At 41.8% G+C, this 26,467-nt stretch overlaps 1 protein-coding gene across 2 annotated transcripts in view; it reads right to left on the bottom strand.

The window, feature by feature from the left end:
* LOC122946268 (coagulation factor VIII-like) overlaps nucleotides 1-26,467 on the bottom strand; it is a 528,859-nt gene that overhangs the window by 405,566 nt on the left and 96,826 nt on the right. For both annotated transcript variants that reach the window (XM_044305770.1, XM_044305769.1), the window contains exons 6-11: nucleotides 21,435-21,512; nucleotides 19,131-19,352; nucleotides 18,234-18,486; nucleotides 17,851-17,980; nucleotides 15,359-15,446; nucleotides 14,275-14,486 (exon numbers count right to left, since the gene is read on the bottom strand). In XM_044305770.1, the coding sequence (XP_044161705.1) occupies nucleotides 14,275-14,486; nucleotides 15,359-15,446; nucleotides 17,851-17,980; nucleotides 18,234-18,486; nucleotides 19,131-19,352; nucleotides 21,435-21,512 (983 nt within the window). The remainder of the gene's footprint in view (nucleotides 1-14,274; nucleotides 14,487-15,358; nucleotides 15,447-17,850; nucleotides 17,981-18,233; nucleotides 18,487-19,130; nucleotides 19,353-21,434; nucleotides 21,513-26,467) is intronic.

Consider the following 26,467-nt stretch of genomic DNA (forward strand, 5'->3'; position numbering starts at 1 on the left):
TAGGGGATGTAACACTGGGAGAGTCACTTATAGAGAAGGATTTGGGTGTCCTTGTGGATAGTAGATAAAATTACAGCATACAATGTCAATCAGCTGCTTCTAAGGCCACCAGGATATTGTCATGCATTAAACGAGGCATGGACCCGCGGGACAGGAATGTAATACTAGAAACATAGAAAGTGTCGGCAGATAAGAACCATTTGGCCCATCTAGTCTGCCCAATATACTAAATACTATGGATAGCCCCTGGCCCTATCTTATATGAAGGATGGCCTTATGCCTATCCCATGCATGCTTAAACTCCTCCACTGTATTTGCAGCTACCACTTCTGCAGGAAGGCTATTCCATGCATCCACTACTCTCTCAGTAAAGTAATACTTCCTGATATTACTTTTAAAACCCTTGCCCCTCTAATTTACAAAGCGCTGGTGCGGCCTCACCAGTACATAGAAAGGATGCACTGCAGCTGGAAAAAGACAGAGGAGAGCGACTAAAATGATAAGGGGCATGGAGGGTCTTAGTTATGAAGAAAGATTAAAATAATTAAATTTATTTAGTCTTGAGAAGAGACGTCTAAGGGGGGACATGATTAACCTATACAAGTATATAAACGGGCCATACAAAAAATACAGCGAAAATCTGTTCCATGTAAAATGTGCTCAAAAGACAAGGGGGCACTGCTTTCGATTGGAGAGACAAAAGTTCAGTCTCCAGAAGTGTCAAAGTTTCTTTACTGTAAGAACTGAGAATCTGTGGAATAGACTTTCTCAGGACGTGGTCATAGCAGGAACAGTGGACAGTTTCAAAAAGGGTTTAGCTGAATTCTTAAAAGTAAAAAACATAAATGCTTATGAAAACGTGTAGAAATCTGAGTCTCACTTCCTTCTGGGATTCGCGTTCCCACCTATCCCTTGGTTGAACCTGATGGACATTTGTCTTTTTTCAACTGTATTAACTATGTAACTATGTATTGCAACCGATATAACTATGTATGGATGTTAACCTTCCTGGCTCAGCCCTTGTAGGAGGTTAGCTGTCGACTGGCTACACCCCTAGCTTTATTGAGTGACAGAGATAGTTAGGAAGGGAGAGGAAGCTGTGTTCCTTCTTCTTAGGCCCAAAAAGCTAGAGACTCACCAATCTCTGCATGATCTAAAGAATAAGAGAAGGACTAAGACAAAGGAGAGAACTAGAGAACTTAGAATCTGCATGGCCAAACATTGGAGTCAGTAAGGTAACCTACTACCAAAAGCTATTATGACTTTACTGCAGCGAGGGACACTGTGAAGACACCCTTCACTCCAGGACACAACCTGGTCAGTCGTATTTCTTAAACCCTGTATACCTCAGTGGACATTACAGCCACCATTGAAAGAGAACTATTGCCCTCTATAGATTTTACTAGAAGAGACATGAGAAAGATAGAGAGGGAAAAGGGCCATATCCGATCCTTGTCTAAATTCATACATCTGAGAAGAATAGCATTATGTACAGTTGGAATTATGTTTTTCTATTGATTGTGTGTAACAGCCAAAGCCACTACAATATCATCCTCTACTATGGCTTCCCCAGTGCTTGATGCACTGGCAATTAATTTATAGACTTCTAGTAAGAATAATAAAGAAATTGCACAACATACAGTCATGATTTGTTATTGCGCGTGGAATGCAAGTAGTTAGTAAAACAGATATGTCAGGAGAGGTGACAGGTCCTCTTTAACTGCCCAGTCACAGCTATCATACAGCCATGTCTTAGTTATTCCCACTATGTCATATTTTTTTAGTGATGAGCGGCAGGGGTCATATTCGTGATATTTCGCTAATATTTTGTAGAATATTTGTTGAATATTCGCGAATTCGAATATTCATTATATTCTACATTCTTTTTTTTTACTCAAAAATCGGCAAGGTAATGATCGCATAATATGCGATCAATACAGGCGTGTGTTAAAAAACGAATATATAGCACTTTAGAATATTCGTCATTTTTTTTCCATTTGAAGTCATGATTTATGACTTCAGATGGAAAAAATGACGAATATTCTAAAAAGCAAATATATAGCACTATATTGAGTATAGTGCTATATATTCGTTTTTTTTTAGAATATTCGTCATTTTTTTCCCATCTGAAGTCATGATTCCTTCCTGCTTAAGTTGCTTGTGGGCCAATGACTCATTGACCCACAAGCAAGAAGCAAGTAGGAATCATGAGTTCAGATGAAAAAAATAACGAATATTCGATATAACGAATATATAGCACTATATTCGAAATATTCTCGAATTCTCGAAGTGGCGATATTCGAGATACAAATTTGCTTTTCGAATATTCGTGCTCAACACTAATATTTTTGTCAAACATTATTCATTTCAGTTCATCAATTGTATTTGTCAGGCTTTCTAGTATTACCGTAGTCAACATGCACTTTAGAGTTTTTGTCTATTTTTTTTTTATTTTAAGCTCATTCTTGATAACTATTCTAACCCTCTTCCCTCTGCTCCACTCTGTTTCATTAATAAGGCCTCAGCTCTCTATCTACACAATATTAATCTCCCATACTGTAATTGCCCCTTTTCCCAAATCTCTAGTTTAAACAACTAAACTGCAAATAAAAAAAGAACAAAAAAAACGACACAACTTTGCAAATAGGATTAAAACATTCTCCCCCTGTATTAAGTTGCCCTGGAAAAAGCATGGCCTCAGGTAGGTGGGCCCAAACTGACAGAAGGCGGTGCAACACAAGTAGGCAGGGCCAACACATGTAGACAGAGAGAATAGAAGTAGGTGGGGCCTGCAATACTGTAGTGCAAAACAAACTACCGCCACAACAGAACCAAGTACCGCATTGCAGCATAAAATACTGCAGCCTGCACCACAGTATAAAACTGTAAAGTTGTCCTGAGTATGGCAATACAGTTAAATTCAGGAGGGCACTGCAGCCGTTGGTTAGGTTTATAAGTGCCTGATGCTCCTACACTAATTAATGCTGAGAGCATCCTTTCTTTATATACTTGGCTGACAGCCATGAGGTGGCCTTGGGTGACACCCAGGGCATCGACCGACCAGGAAATTTCCCTGTGGCCAGTCCACCCCTGGACATAGGTCTGTTTAGGAGCTGTACTCACCAAACAGTGAGTACTGGCCCTGATTTATCATGCCTTTATTCCAGAATTCTGGCTTCAAAAAGTTGCAAAATGGGGCTTTTATGTCTTTTTTTTACTTACTTGTGACTGCATTCTTACACCACTCACTCCAGTTTTTAAATATGAATGGGAAAGAGGGCATGGTTTGGCATCTTTAAATACATCTTTAAATGCATCTGCGCATAAATAGAACCCAAAATTCTAAAGGATCCTATTCACCACCTTTCTGGCAACGACTGGGACTGATCAGAATGTGCAGAACATTTTGAATGGCTAAGATTTAAACTGGATTGATTTTTCTCTGAATTCTCCCATTACTGCACCATCTCCAGCCTGGTAGATGTTGATTTCAGACTGGGAAACCCTTCAACACCCAGCCGCTTCTCTATCCTGTAATTAGCCATTGGATTTATGCTCAATAGAGCTAGCCTCCATCAGCTGTATCATCTATCAATTTCTTTCTATGTGTAGTCTATAATGATTTTTACATTTGGAAACAATGAACTGTTTTAATAAGCTATGCTGAATCCCCCTGACTTAGGGCTCTTTCACACTTGCGTTTTTGTCTTCCGGCATAGAGTTCCGTCGTCGGGGCTCTATGCCGGAAGAATCCTGATCAGGATTATCCTAATGCATTCTGAATGGAGTGAAATCCGTTCAGGATGCATCAGGATGTCTTCAGTTCCGGAACGGAACGTTTTTTGGCCGGAGAAAATACCGCAGCATGCTGCGCTTTTTGCTCCGGCCAAAAATCCTGAAGACTTGCCGCAAGGCCGGATCCGGAATGAATGCCCATTGAAAGGCATTGATCCGGATCCGGCCTTAAGCTAAACATCGTTTCGGCGCATTGCCGGATCCGACGTTTAGCTTTTTTTAGAGTGGTTACCATGGCTGCCGGGACGCTAAAGTCCTGGCAGCCATGGTAAAGTGTAGCGGGGAGCGGGGGAGCAGCATACTTACTATCCGTGCGGCTCCCGGGGCGCTCCAGAGTGACGTCAGGGCGCCCCATGCACATGGATGATGTGATCGCATGGCACGTCATCCATGCCCATGGAGTGCTCTGACGTCACTCTGGAGCGCCCCGGGAGCCGCGCGGACTGTAAGTATACCGCTCCCCCGCTCCCCGCTCCTACTATGGCAACCAAGACTTTAATAGCGTCCTGGATGCCATAGTAACACTGAAAGCATTTTGAAGACGGATCCGTCTTCAAATGCTTTCAGTACACTTGCGTTTTTCCGGATCCGGCGTGTAATTCCGGCAAGTGGAGTACACGCCGGATCCGGACAACGCAAGTGTGAAAGAGGCCTTAGGAAAGCGCAGCTTACAAGGGTCCCTTTGATCTCAGCAGGACGCCTGCAGTCAGCTGCCCTAATGTCAACAACACTCAGGTACACAAAAGAGACCCTTATCAGCATAAGGAACTACAGTATCTCTCCAAGGAACTTTTACAAATTGAACCTTCTGTGTTCCTACTACTAAAATCCCTTGGTGCTCTCAGAAAGAAGAAAATAGGTAAAAGGGGGAAGGGAGGAAGATCTCGTAATTGGAATACAAAGCAATCCCAAATTACCACCAAAAAACATCAGATACAATTTTAACAAGAAAAGACCCAGAACTCCCAAACAGAGACAGCTGCCACTCTTCTGAACGCAGACCCAGGTGGGAGCTGCTAACACAGACTCCAAATCTGAGGAAGGCCACATTAAGTACTCTGCAGTACTCTGCAATGCCAGGTCAATAAACAACAAAACAGCAGTTGACTTAATAGAGACTTTAGATCTGGCCTTTCTAGCTGAGACATGGCTGTCTCAAAACCCTGGGCCCACTCTGGAAGCTTCTGTGCCAGCCAACTACTCTGTGCTACACTGCGAGAGACAAGACCGCAAAGGAGGAGAGGTTGCATTATGCTTCAAATCCAGTTTAAAAATCAAACCCTTTGCTGTATGCCCCACCCATTCTTTTGAATGTCTGGCAGCGCAACTTTCAGCCGAGAAAAGCATAAACATACTGCTCATCTCCCGCCCTCCTGGCAGTAGCTCAGAATTTCTTAAGGAAATGGCTGATCTTCCATCCTGTCTAGCATTGGAACACCCTAGATGGATAATCCTGGGAGACTTCAACACATGGGTGGACACCCACTCCTCCCAGCTAGGAAGAGATCTACTTCTCACCATGAATGAACTGGGCTTCTCTCAAGCCATTCACCTCCCTACACACAAGAGAGGCCACTCCTTGGACCTCATATTTCATTCAGGACTATCAATATCCAAGATGGAATTACACTATCCACTTTTCCCTTGCAGGACCAGCTTTAAAACGCCAAGCAATAGATCTCACAAAATACTGTTCTCTGAGAGGTCCATCACCCCAACATCTTCAGCACAACCTAAACCTGGATGGACTAACAGAACACAGCTTAGACCTCGACTCCATGGTCTATAAATATAACTGCCTTGTATCATCTGCCTTTGACTCTATTGCTCCCCTACGCATCAAACGCTCCACACCATTACATCATGCACGATGGTTCGAAAACTCCATAAAGAAGGTAAAGAAAGAGGGACGCAGACTAGAACGACAATGGCGCAAACACCAGCGCTTAAAGGATAAACACTCCCTAATTAGTCACCCAAAAATTTATCAGGCAATGATCAACAAAAAGTCCTCTTTTTTATCACAGGAAATTGCAAAAGCAGCCAACAAACCAGTTCAGCTATTCCGCACAGTTGACAGTCTATGCAATCCATTGTGCCGGAATCCCAACATCACATCCTTTAAGGACCTATGTGAGAAATTTGTCCTCTTCTTCACAGACAAAGTCTTATCCATTCGGTCTCCTATCAAATCTACAACACTGAAAACCTATGCAGAGCCTCATAATGGATGCCACAACAACCTACTGCCATATTCAGACTTTAATTACAGAAGCAGCCATCTCAAACATCCTTCTAAACCTTTGCCAGACTACCTGCGACCTGGACCCTGGCCCCACACAGTTCATGTTGAAATGCCCTGATCTGTTCATACCATCATTCCATAAGATAGTCAACTGCTCCTTGCAAGGGGGAAGTTTCCTACCTGTTTGAAAGAAACAATCATCAGGCCACTACTCAAGAAATCATCCTAGATCCGGATATTCTGAGCAACTACAGACCAGTCTCCAACCTTCCCTTTTTGGGAAAAATTATTGAGAAGGCTGCATATCTCCAACTTGAAGCCAGGCTCTCAATGAACAACATTTTTTATCCCCTACAATCTGGATTCAAGAAGCACCACAGCTGTAAAACAGCTCTTGTCCGGATTTGCAATTACCTGCTCATGGCCAGAGATAGAGGTGAGAGTTCCATCCTGGTACTGCTTGATCTCTCAGCGGCTTTTGATAAAATTGATCATGAAATCTTGCTCAACAGACTGCAGGAGCACTGTGGCATTGATGGTTTAGTCCTCCAATGGTTCTCCTCTTTCCTGGCTGGCAGAATTCAAAGGGTAGCCTTGGGGCCTTTCCAGTCCAACCCTGTACCATTAAAATATGGTGTGCCCCAGGGCTCAATGCTATCCCCTTTGTTGTTTACCATAAACATGCTGCCACTCGGGAAAATCATCCAAAAACACGGTCTAACATACCACTGCTATGCTGATGACACCCAGCTATATATGTAATTCAAACCCGATATGACAGACCCAATCCCAAAAATAAACACATGCTTAGCCAAGCTTCAGGAGTGGATGAATGGAAACTGGCTTAAACTAAATGCTGACAAAACAGAGGTTCTTGTCATCGGAAGCCAGCGCCTAACAGCAAAACAGCTCCAGACTGTCACGGATGGTGTTGCAGAAAGCTGGAACTTATAAATAAACATCCGACTGGCTTGATCCCAAACTAAGGAGCATATGGGTGAGCCCTATAAAACCCCTAGAGCTCTCCCTGACTGCGATGCCCATGCAAAGGTCTTTATGGTAGACGATTGCATGTCCACGTACCTCATACTATGTGACACCTGAAAACCCTATAATAGTGAGGGGACACGACCACCGGCTCCCTGCACTTAATACGGACGGAGTCAGAGTCACCTAGAATCAAGCCAGCAAGGAAACACAAATAAAGGAAACAGACTTATCTGAGGAAGCAGCCTCCAGCAGTTAACACAATCCAGGAAGAAGTATAAACCGCAAAGTGAGGCAGTATGGGAGGGAATATAAAGGGAGACAATTAGTATAAATAGGTGACCGCAAAGTGAAACCAAAACAAAGAACTTGATGCAGGTAGAGAAGAACATCTAAGGCTACTTTCACACTTGCGGCAGTGTGATCCGGCGGGCAGTTCCATCGTCGGAACTGCCCGCCTGATCCGCCGATCTGCCGCTGACTGAAAGCATTTGTGAGACGGATCCGGATACGGATCCATCTCACAAATGCATTGCAAGGACGGATCCGTCTCTCCGCTTGTCATGCGGACAGACGGATCCGTCTTGTATATTTTATCACATTTTTACCGGTCTGCGCATGCGCAGTCCGGAAGGACGGATCCGGCATTCCGGTATTTTGAATGCTGGATCCGGCACTAATATATTCCTATGGGAAAAAATGCTGAATCCGGCATTCAGGCATGTCTTCAGTATTTTTTGCCGGAGATAAAACCGTAGCATGCTACGGTTTTTTCTTTTGCCTGATCAGTCAAAACGACTGAACTGAAGACATCCTGATGCAAACTGAACGGATTACTCTCTATTCAGAATGCATGGGCATATGCTTAATCAGTTCTTTTCCGGTATAGAGCCCCTGTGACGGAACTCTGTGCCGGAAAAGAAAAATGCAAGCGTGAAAGTACCCTTACAGACCTTCTCACAGAAGTGGCGGTGACACAGACAACACCACTGAGGGTAGGCAACTCAGACATTACTAGCTCCAACACTGTGCGCAGCTTGGGTTTACTGATGGATAAGGAACCTCCGGAACCAAATTTCAGCTGTGGTTAAACACTCCTTTTTTTTACCTAAGGAATATTGCAAAAATTAAGCACCTTATTCCTTCAGAAGTAGGCCTTTCTAATAAAGACCTACAACGCCTGCAGCTAGTACAGAATGCTGCCGCAAGACTGTTAACAAGCCAACCCTGCCACTGTCACATAACACCAATCCTCTGCTCACTACACTGGTTACCCATAAAATGGAGAATCCTTTTCAAAATTGGCATGCTAGCATTCAAATCCCTACACGATCTAGGCCCTGGATACCTGAAGGTTTTGTTGCATCTGCGTCACTCCTCACACAACCTCAGATCAAAAGGATCCAATAACTTGACCACCCCCAGAATTCAACTAAAAACCTTTGGATCCAGAGCTTTCTGTCATGCTGCCCCTACCTTGTGGAATGCCCTGCCAAACGCAATCAAGACAGCTCAAACCCTGGACATATTTAACTCAAAACTAAAAAGCCACCTGTTTAGCCTGGTGTTTACAATCACATAACTTTTTCCCCCTGAACATATCACTGTGTACCGATCTGAGACAAGCTTATGCGCTGTGAGTCCTACGGGAGAAAAGCACTTTACAAATGTTTTGTTGTTGTTGTCAGCTTATATTAATGAGTTTCACAGATTTATCACAGAGACTTTTAGAAAAAAAAGTCACAAAAACTGACTCCAGTAGGAGATTGGAATAGGAAAACTGGAAAGCTTTTGTAGACAAAAGTGTTACGTTTAAGGAAGAGACAAATATATCAAACAACATGCAACATTTGATAAATGTGGAATAAAGTTCAACAACTAAAACTTAGGCCTTATGCACACGACCTCCGTGTGCTGTCCGCATCCGTTGCTCCGTCCCGTGGCCCCGCAAAAATAATATAGCATGTCCTATTCTTGTCTGTTTTGCGGACAAGAATAGGCATTTCTACAATGGGCTGCCCGTTCCGCAAATTGCAGAAAGCACACGGGCGGCTTCCGTTTTTAGCAAATCTGTGGTTTGCGGACTGCAAACAACGGAACGGTCGTGTGCATGAGGCCTTAAGGAAAACTCACTTAACATATCACTCTCATGATGAATCCCCCCCCCCCCCCCCTCAGTATATTTCATCAAGATTAATTATTTATTTATTTATTTTAGATTCACTTGAGCAGTATGAAATGGCTGCAAAATTGTATGAAGTCTTTTATACAGGTTTCCTTGCCATTATCACAAGCACACCAATGAACTCTGCAACATGGATGCTGACTGTTATTGTTCGTCCATGAACATTACCATACTCATTCCCAGTACAGGCTTGCTTCTTTTTGCTTCTACAGTTTTGTTTTTTCACAGTAACTAGCAGCAATGTGTGATAAATCTGGTTGTTCAATCATCTTTGACCTCTGCTGAACAATCATTTAAACTAATGGTGCAAAATTGAGTGTTTAGAGAGGGCTCACCTGCTAATCAAGAACGGTATGGGTGCTCCTACCAAAAGGATTCACCCAATCCTCTAAAATGATTATGGAAAAAGAGATACAAAATGGTAGGGCACACCAACACTTGGATCCACAAGGAGAATTTGGTATAACAGTATATTTATTCGTTGTGACATATAATATTATTTTATTTAAACATGCTAAAATACATAGCTAAAATATTGCTCTAAAATTCATAAAATATCTAAAGTGCAATAGTATGATACAATACTGATTAGAATTTAGTGCTTTTCTGTACTTAAACAGAGTTTTGTAGACACATGCAGTCTCTCCAAAGGGTTAATTAACCCAATTCATATCCTGATGGGTAGTATTTGAATGTTGGAGATCAGTCTAGTAATCAAGTACAATTTTTCAAAGGATGGTTTTTAAAAAGAGATTACTTGTGTCCTTTATAACTTAGTCTCCACTTCACATAATCGGTGTAGTACCGCTACAATATCGCTGCCTGTTGTGGAAATAAACCAGAATGATTTTACTCACTGTTCAGTGCCGGTTTTGTTATATCACTCGTGGCGTCCCACGTGTATCTTCATAGGCTGCGGTATAGTGTGGTTTGAATTGCCGCAAGGCTTGTGAATGTCTTTTTGCAGGATTCGGGATCCTCGGTGGTCGTTTATAGCTGTGCTGTCCTGTAGATCACCTGGTAGTAAATTCCTTCTGTGCTACTTGTATTGCGCAGGGTTGATTCTCACCAGGGAAGAAAATCTCAGCAAAGATAGACAGATCTCAAGCTTTTCTTTGAAAATGAATATTCACCGATCCATTTCTTTAAGCGCTTTTGGTCCTCCGGTTCTCTGCTTTATCTCATGGGATTATTTACCATACGCGTTTCGGAGTGGACTACCAAATTTTTCAAGGGTCGTACGACCTAAGCGTGGCTTGAACCACCCACTGACTAATTTTTTATTTATTTTAAGTGCATAAAACTTATATCTTTATTCTTTCTATTTAAAAGTTGAACTCTAAATGTGATTAAAAGTCCTCAGAATGAGCGGTGAGACTATTGTATATGTTTATATACCCCTCTTGGTATATGTCACTGGATGGGATAGCTCCTGATACAATTCTCAGGGCTTGCCCAAATCCCTATCTCTTTATAGCAACTTTATATTTAGTTGCACTATGTCTCTGCTATGAGGGCTCACTCCTGGGTGGTTCAAGCCACGCTTAGGTCGTACGACCCTTGAAAAATTTGGTTATATATTGTAATAGCGTGGCCACCCCCTGTAGGACCTATCAGTCTGTTGCACATATCGGAGTGGACTACGACTCCTTCTTCAGTGGTTGAATTTCCCATGAAAGTGACCAGTCTTTATACACCTGAACAGGTGTGGTCCGAAATAATTAGCTTACACTGTGTATAGGAAGTGACGTGAATTTCCTTTTCGATCTCTTGACGACCGGGGCATATATTTTATTTAAAAGACGTTTATTTCTCAAGTAAAAAATGTATTAAATCAACACACAGATATTTATCACTTTGTACTAAAAATAAGCAATAAAATAAATAAAAATATAAGTCTAAAAATGACATAAATATACCAATCGAAACCACATTTATAAATAGAATAAATAGGGTCTGTATAAATTCCTATATTTCGTAGTGTTCACAATGGAAGGTAGGGGTGGAGAGCTGAATAGGAATACACACCGCTTGCTATGCGATAATACAGCGATTTTTATGCAGTGCGGTAAATAATCATATTGCGTTTTTACTCTAGTTCAGCTCTCTGTCCATATTAATACTGCTGAACATATGCCAGCCTACATTTAAATCATACAATCATGCACTACTTTGAATTCCATGTATAATAAATATATAAAATTATTAAAATTGAACAACTGTAATTATCTATATTATTAAGAGGTAAAGGGCACTATCTGCTCTATAATAGATAACAGTCACATCAAATTTTTTTATTTTCAAACGACTTTTACTCTTTTTTTCTCCTTTTTGATCATCTCCTGAATCAATATATTTGATCTCCTCTAGATGGAACATATATTCGGTTTGACAGAGGCGTACTTCAGGGGACATATTTCAGGAAGCATATTACAGGAAAGGTACGGAGGGGGGACCCTCCACCGGGGGCCTTTACCTCTTAATATAGACAATCATTCCGGTTTATTTCCACAAACAGGCAGCGATATTGTAGCGGTACTACACCGATTATGTGAAGTGGAGACTAAGTAATCTCTTTTAAAAAACCATCCTTTAAAAAATTGTACTTGATTACTAGACTGATCTCCAACATTCAAATACAGGTCCTTCTAAAAAAAATTTGCATATTGTGATAAAGTTCATTATTTTCTGTAATGTACTGATAAACATTAGACTTTCATATATTTTACATTCATTACACACAACTGAAGTAGTTCAAGCCTTTTATTGTTTTAATATTGATGATTTTGGCATACAGCTCATGAAAACCCAAATTTCCTATCTAAAAAAATTAGCATATCATGAAAAGGTTCTCTAAACGAGCTATTAACCTAATCATCTGAATCAACTAATTAACTCTAAACACCTGCAAAAGATTCCTGAGGCTTTTAAAAACTCCCAGCCTGGTTCATTACTCAAAACCGCAATCATGGGTAAGACTGCCGACCTGACTGCTGTCCAGAAGGCCATCATTGACACCCTCAAGCAAGAGGGTAAGACACAGAAAGAAATTTCTGAATGAATAGGCTGTTCCCAGAGTGCTGTATCAAGGCACCTCAGTGGGAAGTCTGTGGGAAGGAAAAAGTGTGGCAGAAAACGCTGCACAACGAGAAGAGGTGACCGGACCCTGAGGAAGATTGTGGAGAAGGACCGATTCCAGACCTTGGGGGACCTGCGGAAGCAGTGGACTGAGTCTGGAGTAGAAACATCCAGAGCCATGGGCTACAGGTGCCGCATTCAAGCCACTTTTGAAACAGAAACAGCGGCAGAAGCGCCTGACCTGGGCTACAGAAAAGCAGCACTGGACTGTTGCTCAGTGGTCCAAAGTACTTTTTTCGGATAAAACAAATTTTGCATGTCATTCAGAAATCAAGGTGCCAGAGTCTGGAGGAAGACTGGGGAGAGGGAAATGCCAAAATGCCTGAAGTCCAGTGTCAAGTACCCACAGTCAGTAATGGTCTGGGGTGCCATGTCAGCTGCTGGTGTTGGTCCACTGTGTTTTATCAAGGGCAGGGTCAATGCAGCTAGCTATCAGGAGATTTTGGAGCACTTCATGCTTCCATCTGCTGAAAAGCTTTATGGAGATGAAGATTTAATTTTTCAGCACGACCTGGCACCTGCTCACAGTGCCAAAACCACTGGTAAATGGTTTACTGACCATGGTATTACTGTGCTCAATTGGCCTGCCAACTCTCCTGACCTGAACCCCATAGAGAATCTGTGGGATATTGGGAAGAGAAAGTTGAGAGACGCAAGACCCAACACTCTGGATGAGCATAAGGCCTGCTATCGAAGCATCCTGGGCCTCCATAACACCTCAGCAGGGCCACAGGCTGATTGCCTCCATGCCACGCCGCATTGAAGCAGTCATTTCTGCAAAAGGATTCCCGACCAAGTATTGAGTGCATAACTGAACATAATTATTTGAAGGTTGACTTTTTTTGTATTAAAAACACTTTTCTTTTATTGGTCGGATGAAATATGCAATTTTTTTTAGATAGGAATTTTGGGTTTTCATGAGCTGTATGCCAAAATCATCAATATTAAAACAATAAAAGGCTTGAACTACTTCAGTTGTGTGTAATGAATCTAAAATATATGAAAGTCTAATGTTTATCAGTACATTACAGAAAATAATGAACTTTATCACAATATGCAATTTTTTTTTAGAAGGACCTGTACTATCCATCGGGATATCAATTGGGTTAATTAACCCTTTGGAGAGACTGCATGCATCTACAAAACTCTGTTTAAGTACAGAAAAGCACTACATTCTAATTAGTATTGTATTATACTATTGTACTTTAGATGTTTTATGAATTTTAGAGCAATATTTTAGCTATGTATTTTAGCATGTTTAAATAAAATAATATTATATGTCACAACGAATAAATATACTGTTATACCAAATTCTCCTTGTGGACCCAAGTGTTGGTGTGCCCTACCATTTTGTATCTCTTTTTCCATAATGGTGCAAAATGTGTAAGAGTACTTTCACACTAGCATTTTGGCTTTTCGTTCGTGAGATCCGTTCAGGCCTCTCACAAGCGGTACAAAACGGATCAGTTTTGCCCTAATGCATTCTGAATGGAAAAGGATCTGCTCAGAATACATCAGTTTGTCTCCGTTCAGTCATCATTTCAATGGGGACGGATCCGTTTTCTCTGACACAATCTGGCACAATAGAAAACAGATCCGTCCCCCATTGACTTTCAAAGGTGTTCAAGACGGATCTGTCATGGCTATAGAAGACATAATAAATCGGGATCTGTTCATGACGGATGCATGTGGTTGTATTATTGTAACGGAAGAGTTTTTGCAAATCCATGACGGATCTGCAAAATCGCTAGTGTGAAAGTATAGAAACCTATTAGAAAAATGTATTTAGCCCAAAATATATGTAAATCATTGAAAAATAAATACTCTGGGTGTCCATAGCCTTTAAATAATGTTCTGAGTCACACAAAAGTCAGTAGTCATAACAGTAAAGTATTGCCTGTTCCACAGTGTATCTCATAAGTACCTGATTTCCCCCTTGATCCAAAGTTTGTTTTGAACAGATTAGAAGTGGTCCAATGAGACCCGAAGCTAAATCTCTACGTGGGTTGTGGAAACTGGCATAATATCTTGTAAGACATTTTGGATCAGAAGATGCAGGGCTGTCGAATTTTGTCACTGGCCATATATATGTTATGGACTCATTTGGCTGAACAGGATAATCTTTCAATTGTTCTCCTGAAACAAAAGAGAGAGTAGAGAACCTACTAACAGCAAAGCATCTATCACACTATAATCTTCAGAAGTAAGTATCCTTGCCTACAGCCAGGTAGCTGTATGGGAAAATCCTGAGCTGGGCCATAGCCATGATTGTCCTTCATATCAAATCCTCCTAGATATCACAACAATACTTTCCTTAAGGCCTCTTGCACATGAACGTATTTTCATTCCGTTTCTGTGAACCATTCATTTCAATGGGTCCGCAAAAAAAACATTCCGTTTCCGTATTTCCGTTTCAGCAAGAAAAATAGAACATGTCCTAATATTGTCCGCAAAATACAGAATGCACACGGATGTCATCGTATTTTTTGCGGACAGCAAAATACATTCGGTCGTGTGCAAGAGGCCTAATGGAATCTTTTTACAGTACATAGTATTCCATTCTGTATAAAGAGAAAAACAAAGGTAAGTACTGCGTGTAGAACAATCTACAGCAAGGATGCCCAACCTGTGGCCCTCCAGCTGTTGCAAAACTACAACTCCCAGCATGCCTTGGCAGCCTACAGCTGTCAGGGCATGCTGGGAGTTGTAGTTTTGCAACAGCTGGAGGGCTGCAGGTTGAGCATAATTTTTTACAACTACGAATATGAGGTTTTTAGTACACATTTTGATCAAACAATATACCATAAATCCAATGGAAACCTCAGATCCCTACTCTAATGCTTGGTGCAGAACTGCTCATCGACCAGTACTACCACAACACAGCACTAGCAGTGGCAGTGGCATAAACTCCGCCGTCCAACATCACCCAACAGTATGGCAGTATTCTATTGCTGTATTCGGGTAAGCATTTGACATAAGACTATTTATTTATATGTATCTGTTAGTACCTGTCAAAAAACGATGCGTGGAGCTCACATTACTCAGTCCTTGTGGATAAATGTTGAAGGGATGATGGGCCATATTTTTGAACACAATCTGAAATCACAAACATAGCAGACTCAGACTTTTATCATACGTTATCATTTGTGGCAAGTGGCATCACTTTGGGAATTGTTAAGACATATTGCCCAACTTCTGCCATACGTTTGCGGCAGGTGTTGACAAGGTATTGTAAAGGGTCAGAACGTATGCGGGAGATTTATCAAAACTGGCGTGAAGGATAACTAGCTTACCTGTCCATAGGAACCAATCAGATGCCACCTTTCATTTTCCAAAGAAGCTCTGAAAAATGAAAGGTGAAATCTAATTGGTTGCTATGGGCAACTAAGCCAGTTTTCCTTTACACCAGTTTTGATAAATCTACTCCTATGTCTCTAAAAATGTTGGACCTCTTGTGAGTTTTGGATCAGCTATCCAGCAAAAACTTACTGGATTGTTAGCCTTCAACTGCGGTGTGGGGTCTGAGGTCTTTATTTAGGGTTAGGCTACATTAGGATCTTGGTTCTGTGACAGCTGTTGCGCCCAACAATCACAGTGGAATTGCAGTGTAGCATAGTAATGAATGGGGTCCCAGTGTGACCTGTAACCCCAGCGTGGCCCTATTCATTTATATGCTGCAATCCCACTGTGATCTTTGGGTGCAACAGTTGTTGCGCAAGAAAGGATGCCATGTAGCTTTAACCCCTTATTCTGGGGTTTGTGTCTGAATACACAACCCCCACAGTTCAGTGGTCTTCTCCGGGCCCATACTGCACTGTGACCTTACTGCGTCAGGACTCGTGCAGCGTGGCGCCCGGAGGAAGACCAGGGAGCGATGAATACAGGCAGCACTAGCAGCTCCTGCATACTAGGGAGCACTTTCACACATATACACAATTGCACAGCATATATGCAGTGTCTTTGTGTTTCTCTAGAGCCAGGACTCCAAGTTACCAAAAACCTGCCTAAAGGCTTGTTCACATAACCGTTGGTGTCCCAATCCCGTATTGCGGACCGCATTTGCAGATCCGTAATACAAGGGCACCGTTCTGTTGTCATTTCGCATCATGGATGCGGACCCATTCATTTCAATGGGTCCGCAAATCTGGAGATGCAGAACGGAAGCACGGAACGGAAGCACTACAAAGTGCTTTCTGGGGCTCCATTCCGTGCCTCCGCACCGCAAAAAGATAGAACATGCTCTATCTTTTTGTGGAATGGAGGGAAAGGGCCTGCGATCCCCATGCGCCTGCCCCACGGAAGGTGCCCGTGCATTGTGGACCGCAATTTGTGGGCATGGGACACCAGTGGTCGTGTGAACAAGCCCTAAGGCTTATATTAGACACGCATATCTTCAAGGTAATGGTAAGGAAGGAAGCGTTCCTTCCCAGCAATTGCCTGCTCACTAGTGGAGGAGACCATGTGGGGAGGAGCGATCACTAATGCCATCACTCGGCCCCATAGCGAATCACTGTTTGCTGGCAGCGGATTGTGATTAGACAGCATGATCTGCCGCCTGCTGAAAGATTCCAATTGCCAGATGAATGAGCGTTTGCTCGTTTATTGGGTAATCTGTAGCAGTATTACCCTGCCGGATCATCACTAATGAGCGTTCATACAAATGCTTGTTAGCGATGATCTGAAAGTTATCTGAGCATGTAATATAAGATCAAGTGCCTGTTCACACATAGCTGTTGTTTTGGTGTGTTTTCTGCATCCCGAGCTCCCAGTGGTTGCATCAGAGTCCCTGGCCCCACTAGGTCAGCTGCCAATCACACCAGAACTATCGGAGGAGGTAGCAGCCTGGTTGTTTCCCCGAAGCAAAATACAGGGTGAATACCAGGATAACTCCCTTAGGGTTAGCCCTAATTCAAACCGGATGGTTGACACACTCACAGATCCGTGACATCCAGGATGTTTCCCCTTTTTTCCAAGAGCCTCCTGAACTTTTCGCTCAACGCTCGCTCCCAATAACTGGGCTGTGTAAGTGTGCTACCAGTAATGCTTATTCCTTAGGTGACTGTATCTTTAATGTAGCACCAAAAAGCTTTATTTGCCAGCAACAGACTGACATGGATTTACAGCTGGCAAACAATAAATCTGTACAGGGATGAGCAATCCCAATAGCAATTGCTGTTTCTCATACAGAGGGGATGATTGTGACATGTAAGACAGACTTCTCTGCTTGTGAACAGTTCGTCCTATTAAATGTCTTGTCAGTTGGGCCATGTAAAAGGGCATTAAGAAGAAATGCTCAGATCGTGGCGAGATATGTTAGGAGCACCATTTAGGCAAGGACATGCTGCAGTAGCGTAGGTGGGATAGCCCGCTTGTTGTGTCAAGTGCAGCAAATATACAGTTATTATTTTTCATCCACATCACCTAATGTTATAATATTGCAAGTTTTGTTTAAAGCTCCAAGTAGTTCGCAAGCTTGATAATCTATAAGTAAAATAAGTACCCGAATTTGATCTCCAACTTCTCCTCTAAGAACTGGCCCAAGGATCCCTGTTCCAGGAATTTCTGATATTCTTGGATGGGTGAATCGAGAGTCTGTAAACTCTTTGTACACTGCTTTTGTAAAACGTGTCCTAAATGGGATAGAAGGAATAATGGGAACACATCAGATAGAGAAATCCCAACATGTCATTCCTAGGACTCACACATATGGTACATGCACTTTTTACATGGACTTTTTTTTTTTTTTTTTCATTTTTAGCTATTGAAGTACAGTAAATAGTCTGTGTGGGCATCTGGGAGAAGCCGGTGGAGTCATCTATAATGAAACACAATCTCTTACCAAATAGTAGTATATTTAAGTTTGTATATTTTCTTTTTACTAACCTTTTGTTACCTTTTTCTAACTGATAGTCCCACTCCAGCTCTATGGCTGCAATATAATGTGTCCATGTGACTGGTTTACGTTTTCCATGAGATCTTATATCAACATGAGGTGTATCATTGTCTTCATCCAAATTCAACACTGTTGACTCATAATAATCTTCGTAATCATCATCATCATCATTAGCTAATACACGCATTCGCTTTTCAGACTCAGATGCGCAATTTTCAACCTTGATCAGAGATGTCATATTTCCTGTAGAACACATTTACTATCATTATAATTAGCTGAAGAAATTGAATAATTTGGGGACTGTTTATCTTACAGGTGCACTAAAATTAAAGGGTTTGTTCCATCTTATCATTTCCAAAGAGATGGGACTTTTTATCTCTAGTGTCCAGGCTTGCGGAAAATGCTGAGCGGGCCAGTGTATCACTGTTTTCTTAACTCCCATTGCAGTGAATGGAAGGTCCTCAAACAGCATAGCACAGCAATAGCTTGCTGGTTGCAGAACTAATGTAGCTTGCTTTGTGTAGCTACTATTCACTGCAATGGGAGTTAAGGAAACAGTGGAGTCCTGGCATGCTCAATATTTCCATAATCCTGACCACCTGGGGTTGACTCTTAGTCCCATCTCGACATGGAAACAGCCAGATAGGACACCCCTTTAACAAATAGTGTTTTTTGGAAGGCCGTTGTCAGACTTCTCATTTAAGAAGACTCCTTGTATTTAATAAAACATTCCATTATCCAATTGGGATGGTATGTGGACAACATGTTCAGCTCTTTGGGCTCTAAACTAACACCAGCTAGTTGAACCCTTTCTGGGCGTCCTGTAGATACCACAGTTTAAAGTGGAGTTAGAAATAAAGTACATTGTGAGTGTCATATACAGATACCTTCTGGATGAGTCCAAGTCTGGCAGGATAGTGTGTATACGCCTGTCTCTCCTGGGTGCACTATGGCTGTTAGAAAGGTAAAGGCAGTAACAGAAAGTACCGGGACACGATGATCTCTTATCACAAAGCTATGTCTCTCCAGAGAAATGCTATGAACTTCAAAATGGGTCCCAAATCCAATAACATGAAAGTGTATCGGTTTCTTAAGACATACGTTCTGCTCTGGTAAACAGAAGAAACGTTTTAGAGAGCACTGCATTAAAACATAAAGAACATTAAAAAACAAAATAAAATCCAAAATTATATAATTTATATTTTATTATAAATATCACAAAGGAACCTGTCATTTTCAGTTGAAGACACTTAGGGGGGAATTTATCACAACCCCCCACCCATGCGAGTTTTCTGGCGGGGAAAAATTGTAAACACCCCTAGGGGGAATTTATCATGAGGGGAATATTTAAAATCAGTTTTGCTTCGGCCTGTGTTGATGTACTTTATGCCACATTTATCAAATGTTGCATGTTGTTTGATAAATTTGTCTTATCCTTAAACCTAACACTTTTGTATGGAAAAGCTCCTCCAGTTTTCCTACTCCACCCTCCTCCTGGAGTGAGACTGCAACTTTTTTTGTGACTTTTAAAAAATACTCAATGATAAATCTGAAGTGAAAATCATTTACATAGCTAACCATGCCCACTTTTTCGCCCAAATTTCAAAAGTGCAGTGATTGGTGTAAAACTGCAAAAAGTCACAAAGTTTTTGCACAAGTGAGCCCAAAATGTTGGAAAAGTCCCATTTTGCAACTTTTTAAAGCTGGAATTTTGTAGTAAAAGCATTATAAATCAAGCCTCGTCTTAAATTAGGGGCATATTCCAGCAGCGCAGGGGAGACAGCATGTGAAACACCGGTCTATGATAAATCTCCCCCATACTGTATAGTATTTTATCTATGTACAGTTGTCATTAAAAATGAAGCTGCAATTCATTAACACTAACAATCCAGCTTGATAATTGCTTATTTAAAGGGGTTTTCTGAGACTTTAATACTGATGACCTATAGTGTTGATCGAGCATGCACGGCCGAACACCAGTTTGGCTCGAGCATCTCGATGCTTGGCACATGGCGGTATTCAGCCGAATGCCGCATGTGCTCGAGCCCAATGCTCGAGTCTCCTCCCCGCACATTTTTGGCTGCTATGCAGCGAATAAACGTGCAGGTAAGTACTGCCCTCACTGTATTTCCTTAGCCATGTTGGTTACTGGCATGACGTGTTTCGTGCCAGCCAATCACTGTAATCGGGTGTTATATAGCACCCGATGACTCATGTTCGGCTCAGCCTTAGGGTCCATTCACACATCCGTGTGTGTTTTGCGGATCCGCAAAACACGGACATCGGCAATGTGCGTTCCGCATTTTGCGGATCGCACATTGCTGGCACTAAAAGAATATGCCTATTCTTGTCCGCTATTGCGGACAAGAATAGGACATGTTCTATTTTTTTCAGGATCGGAATTGCGGACCCGGAAGTGCGGGTCCGCAATTCCGATCGGGGCCGCAAAATGCGGAATGGAATTGCGGATGTGTGAATGGACCCTTAGTCAGGGAAAGCTGTGCTGAGAAAGGGAAAGGCAGTGTAGGGAGTTATATAGGAATATATTTATTAGAAAAACTTTTCAGAGACCCAAAAGTCCTTTTAAGAACTATTGTTCCGTGTGGCAGCAGCAATATATATTTTTAGTGCAACCTGCGCTAAATTGCTAAAACTTTACAGACCCAAAAGTCCTTTTAAGGACTATTGTGTGTGGCAGCAATATCTACTGTATTTTTTGCGCATCCTGTGCTAAATAGCGTGCAATAGTTAGGCCGCTGTAGACTGACATTATCTATGCCACATCTGCGGTGTAACGTGTGCGCTTAAAAATGGATCTGTGACATCCAGTGTACTTTTTCAATAGACTGTGTCCACTTCTGAGAAGGCAGCAGCACTTGCAGTAGCTCAGTCCCATAGAAGTGAAAGGGGCTGAGCACGATTCCAAGCACAGCCACTATCAAATGTACAGAGATGCACTTGGTGAGCTGCGAGAAGGCCACGGACGCACTGGTGCCTTCTCAAACATCTGATCAGTGGGGGTCCCATTGCATTTTCTGACCACATAGCCAATGTCGATTAAAGGTATTTTTATACTTAAGAAGTGAATGTCAACAAATAGACTCAGTGCTAAATTTCAAGAATTGTAAGAAAAGATTGACAAGAATAAGGTGATTGCAAACGTGTTATTCTGCACATAATTTTTTATTTACCTGGAATGGAGCCATTTATATGTCCATTAATAGTATGTATTGGCTCAACTTTTGCATCATGTGAATAGTGGCTGTGACCTATTTGAAAAAACAATTTTTAAAGTTAATTTCTATTATTGGGTTGATAGTGTGAGGTGCTAGATCTATATCTAAGAAAGATAAACGTTATTATAATGATGTTGTTTGCCTTCTTACAATATATGCAGAAATATGTGGTTGCCCAGTAGGAGCTTGGTTAGAACCAAATCAGTCAGGTTTGTAGCTTTAATATTCAGAGCACCCAGCTTTATGTATAAGCCTAAACTCTGCCTGGCCATGATTAGTGACTAAACCACATCAGATTTTGAATAAAATGCCCTTTGTCTGAATGTTTGTCTCATTTTGCTATGTGCTTTTCCGATGTGCTCCAGGTCAGATGCAGAACTCCATCATAAATGCACTTACACTTAGGCACCTAACTAAGCAGGAAGACATTAACTAGTACAGCTACTATTTCTCTACCGACAGTATGCAGTGTTTTATCTATATTTTTTTCTTTATAGTTTTTAGTATTGTTGGCACACAGTATGTAGTAGTTCTTTATGACTTATACAGAGTGTGTGAATTCCAGGTTCACATAGAAGCATTAAGAAATGTTTTACTAGAAAAACTAAAATTATAAAAAAAACAAGAGTAAATATACTTTTCCATCCCAGTCTACACTACTAACTTATATAAGTTTAGGGAAAGCACAGGCATGGGATTCAGCTGGTTCCCTCCAGTTCTCCATATCCGGATCGGAAAACCTTGTTACCAGCTGAGTCCCGATCCGGTGCTCTGGCAGCGGGGCAATGGGAGATGAGTGCTTCCATTGTGGAATCCCTCATCTTTAGGGCTCATGCACACGACCATATGGCTTTTTCAGTATTTTGCAGTCCGCAAAAAACGGATCCGCAAAAAATACAGATGACGTCCGTGTGCATTCCGTTTTTTGCGGAACGGAACTCCTGGCCCCTGATAGAACAGTACTCTCCTTGTCTGTTATGTGGACAATAATAGGACATGTTCTATCTTTGAACGGAACGGAAATAAGGAAATGGAAGGCATACGGAGTACCTTCCATTTATATTTTGCGGATCCATTGAAATGAATGGTTCCGTATAGAGAATGCAAAAAAATGGAACGTAAACGGGGAAAAAAAAAACGTTTGTGTGGATGAGGCCTTATATTTATCTATGCAAAGGAAGAAAAGCCAGCTCACCTCACATGTCCAATGTAGCTGTGCACGGGGCGGACCCAAGTCAGTCCGTGTGGTAGATTCAATTGAAAAAAGAGAGGCTCCGGCACCAAGCGTGGACGTAGAAAAAGTTCCCAATCTTTATTCAGCAATTTTCATATATACAGCAAACAGTGGCACAGGCTCCCGCTTAATCCCAGGCAATCAACGGTTGATTGCCTGGGATTAAGCGGGAGCCTGTGCCACTGTTTGCTGTATATATGAAAATTGCTGAATAAAGATTGGGAACTTTTTCTACGTCCACGCTTGGTGCCGGAGCCTCTCTTTTTTCAATTGAATCTTATATTTATCTGTATCACTGTCCTCAGGTGTACGTTTAGCTCCTCAAGCTTTATAAAAGTTGGGGAGTATGTGTGTGTAGTGTACATATGGTGTATTTATGTATTTGTACCATGTATATGTTATATAATGTGTGTTGCTTATATGATGTATGTATATGTAAATATGTGTCGTGACGCCACGTGTCTGCTGTTGAGTAGGAAACCTGTTGTTAAAAATTTGAATCCCACCCCTGGGAAAGTGTCATCAATTAGCATAGGTGGGAACATAAATGAACAGGATTAGTGGCTACACCAAACTGTAAACAAATGGCAAGGTGCTCTACCCAGCGACTCACCCCTGTGTCGCAAAAGACAATAGATAATGGTAGTTTTTGGGTTTGGGAGGCACTCAGTATATCTCAGGTTTTATGTAAAAAACACAAAGATCGTGTTGCTATTAATAATTTATTATGTTTACAAATCAAGCAAGGAAAAATGTATAAAAAGGAATGAAAAACGTACTGACAGTTGATCAACTTGTAAAAATATAAATAAAAATGTAATCAATCAGGAATAAGAAAATGTTAAAAAAGAGAGTCCATTAAAATTAAAAATAATATTATAAAAATAAAACAGCAATGATAATATGGGGCATTTGTTGTTGGTGCCGTTGGTGTCCAGTAGAGGGAGCAGTTGAATTAGAGCTACTGATACTGTAAGACCATACTTGCTGCTTAACCCCTTCAGGACACAGCCTTATTTCACATTAAAGGGAACCTGTCAGCAGTTTTATGGTGTCCTAACTAAGGGCAACATAAATAAGTGACTGATTCGCTTAGCAAAATGCTGGGTCACTTTCTTTAATTGACCCAGTCAATCTGCCGACATCTTGTATTGAAAAGCTCCAGCTGATAATGATGAGTCATGAATATTCATGAGCTCCTGACTCTCCCCGCCCACCTGCTGCTGAATGACAGTTTGTTTCCATAGGAATCAGCAGCAGGTGGGCAGGGGAGTGGCTATAGCTCTGAATTAAATATACGCTGGACTCGATGACCTCACGCCGGTCTCGAATCAGCTCATTAGCATGCGGCATCTTTGTGTGTATATTATGAGGTAACCATCTGTCACACCAGTAAGTGAATACATCTAAGGTACTTTTTAATAGTTAATAATTGTATATAATTAGTTAGATTATAATCAAATATCCACATGACAGGTTCCCTTTAAAGACTACCACTCTTAAGAACAGAGGTTCATTCAATTGTTTTCGATCAGGTATTGAAAACACCTATGGATGTCAAGGAGCAGCAATCAAGCATAATAAGCACCAATTAGGCAGATTTAAAAGGACTGTGATACTCAGCTCCTTCTAGACATTTACTGGTGTGTTTACAAACATGGTGAAGTCAAGAGAATGGTCCAGGAAGACAAGAGAAGAGGTGATTTCTCTTCACAGGAAGGGCAATGGCTATAAGAAGATTGCAAAGATGTTAAACATACCAAGAGACACCATAGGAAGCATCATTCGCAAATTCAAGGCAAAGGGCACTGTTGAAACGCTACCTGGTCGTGGCAGAAAGAAGAGGCTGACTTCGACTGCTGTGCGCTACCTGAAGCACAAAGTGGAGAAAAGTCCCCGTGTGACTGCTGAGGAACTGAAAAAAGATTTGTCAGATGTGGGTACTGAAGTTTCAGCTCAGACAATAAGGCGCACACTGCGTAATGAAGGCCTCCATGCCAGAACTCCCAGGCGCACCCCCTTGCTGTCTCCAAAGAATAAGAAGAGTCGACTGCAGTATGCCAAAAGTCATGTGGACAAACCACAAAAGTTTTGGGATAGTGTTCTGTGGACTGATGAAACAAAATTAGAACTGTTTGGGCCCATGGATCAATGCTATGTTTGGAGGAGGAAGAACAAGGCCTATGAAGAAAAAAACACCTTGCCTACTGTGAAGCATGGCGGGGGGTCAATCATGCTTTGGGGCTGTTTTGCTTCTACAGGTACAGGGAAGCTTCAGCGTGTGCAAGGTACCATGAATTCTCTTTAGTACCAGGAGATATTGGATGAAAATGTGATGCAGTCCGTCACAAACCTGAGGCTTGGGAGACGTTGGACCTTTCAACAGGACAATGATCCCAAGCATACCTCCAAGTCTACTAGAGCATGGTTGCAGATTAAAGGCTGGAACATTTTGAAGTGGCCATCGCAGTCACCAGACTTAAATCCGATTGAAAACCTCTGGTGGGACTTAAAGAAAGCAGTTGCAGCGCGCAAGCCTAAGAATGTGACTGAACTGGAGGCTTTTGCCCATGAAGAATGGCCGAAGATACCCGTAGATCGCTGCAAGACACTTGTGTCAAGCTATGCTTCACTTTTAAAAGCTGTTATAACTGGAAAAGGATGTTGTACTAAGTACTAAGTTTTTGTTTTATTTTTTTATATATATTTTATTAATTATTATACAAAAGATTCATATTACATTTATAATATTATAAAATCCATAAGTCCGTCGATTTCTAATTTGTAAGAGTAGTTGACAATAATTTCATGTAATTATCCATGATTGTAAAGGTAAAAAAACTGGTGGAGATCTCACTTACTGGGGAAAAAGCGGGAATTACCCCAGCATCCACAACCTGATAAAGTGGACACCCAAAGCATCTCAATTAACATAGTATTATCTATAAGTAAAGGGCAGAGTTCAAGAGCCCCCAGCCCAGACGGCCACCAGGAAGCAAGCGCGTACCCCGCGCGCCCTCCCCCAAACACGGGCGAGCACAACCGGCAGGACCGACACTCAGGTGACCAATCAACTAATACTCACATACAGTACGGAGCGGGCTTACGCGATCTTTGATTGCAACATTTCGTAAAGCGAACAAGGGGGTCCAGCAGTCTTCTAGCGCAATAGTGGGAAAACCACTCGCCTATTTTACTGCCTCATCCCATATAGTTAAGATAGTAATGCCCTGCTTAACCATGCCTCACCTATATTCAGATTTATATCTCTTAGCCGAGGGACTCAATCGAGTATCACTCGACAATCGCCGGCTTTTGAAGAGAATATAAACAAGAACACAGCCAAACGCCGGCTCTGTCCCTTTAAGAAAGCACCTAATAACACCCATACCACTCCTGTGTCGTATCCCTGCAGTCAAGCCTCATGTCTGACAGGAAGAGCCGCGCCTTGGGTCACGCCTGATGCCCGGGCCCCCCGAAGCCCCGAGTCCCAGACCCCCGCCCATATACCATACAGCTTTATAAAAGAAAAAAAAGAAAAAACGTTTCCATTGTTTGATGCCGGGAGATCCCGCCATCCTCCAGCATTCCTGGAGATACTCCAATATTCAAATATAGCTTCACATTCTTCAGGCAATTACAATTCATATAGAAACGCCCGGACTAATAGAATCTTACCCATTAGAGTTACTTAAATTCTCTGGTTAAGGATTCTTTGTAGCGAGCGGCTGGTATGTTACATAAGACAGCAGGA

Source organism: Bufo gargarizans, chromosome 9 (assembly GCF_014858855.1).
Source record: "Bufo gargarizans isolate SCDJY-AF-19 chromosome 9, ASM1485885v1, whole genome shotgun sequence".
In the NCBI taxonomy this organism is placed as follows: domain Eukaryota; kingdom Metazoa; phylum Chordata; class Amphibia; order Anura; family Bufonidae; genus Bufo; species Bufo gargarizans.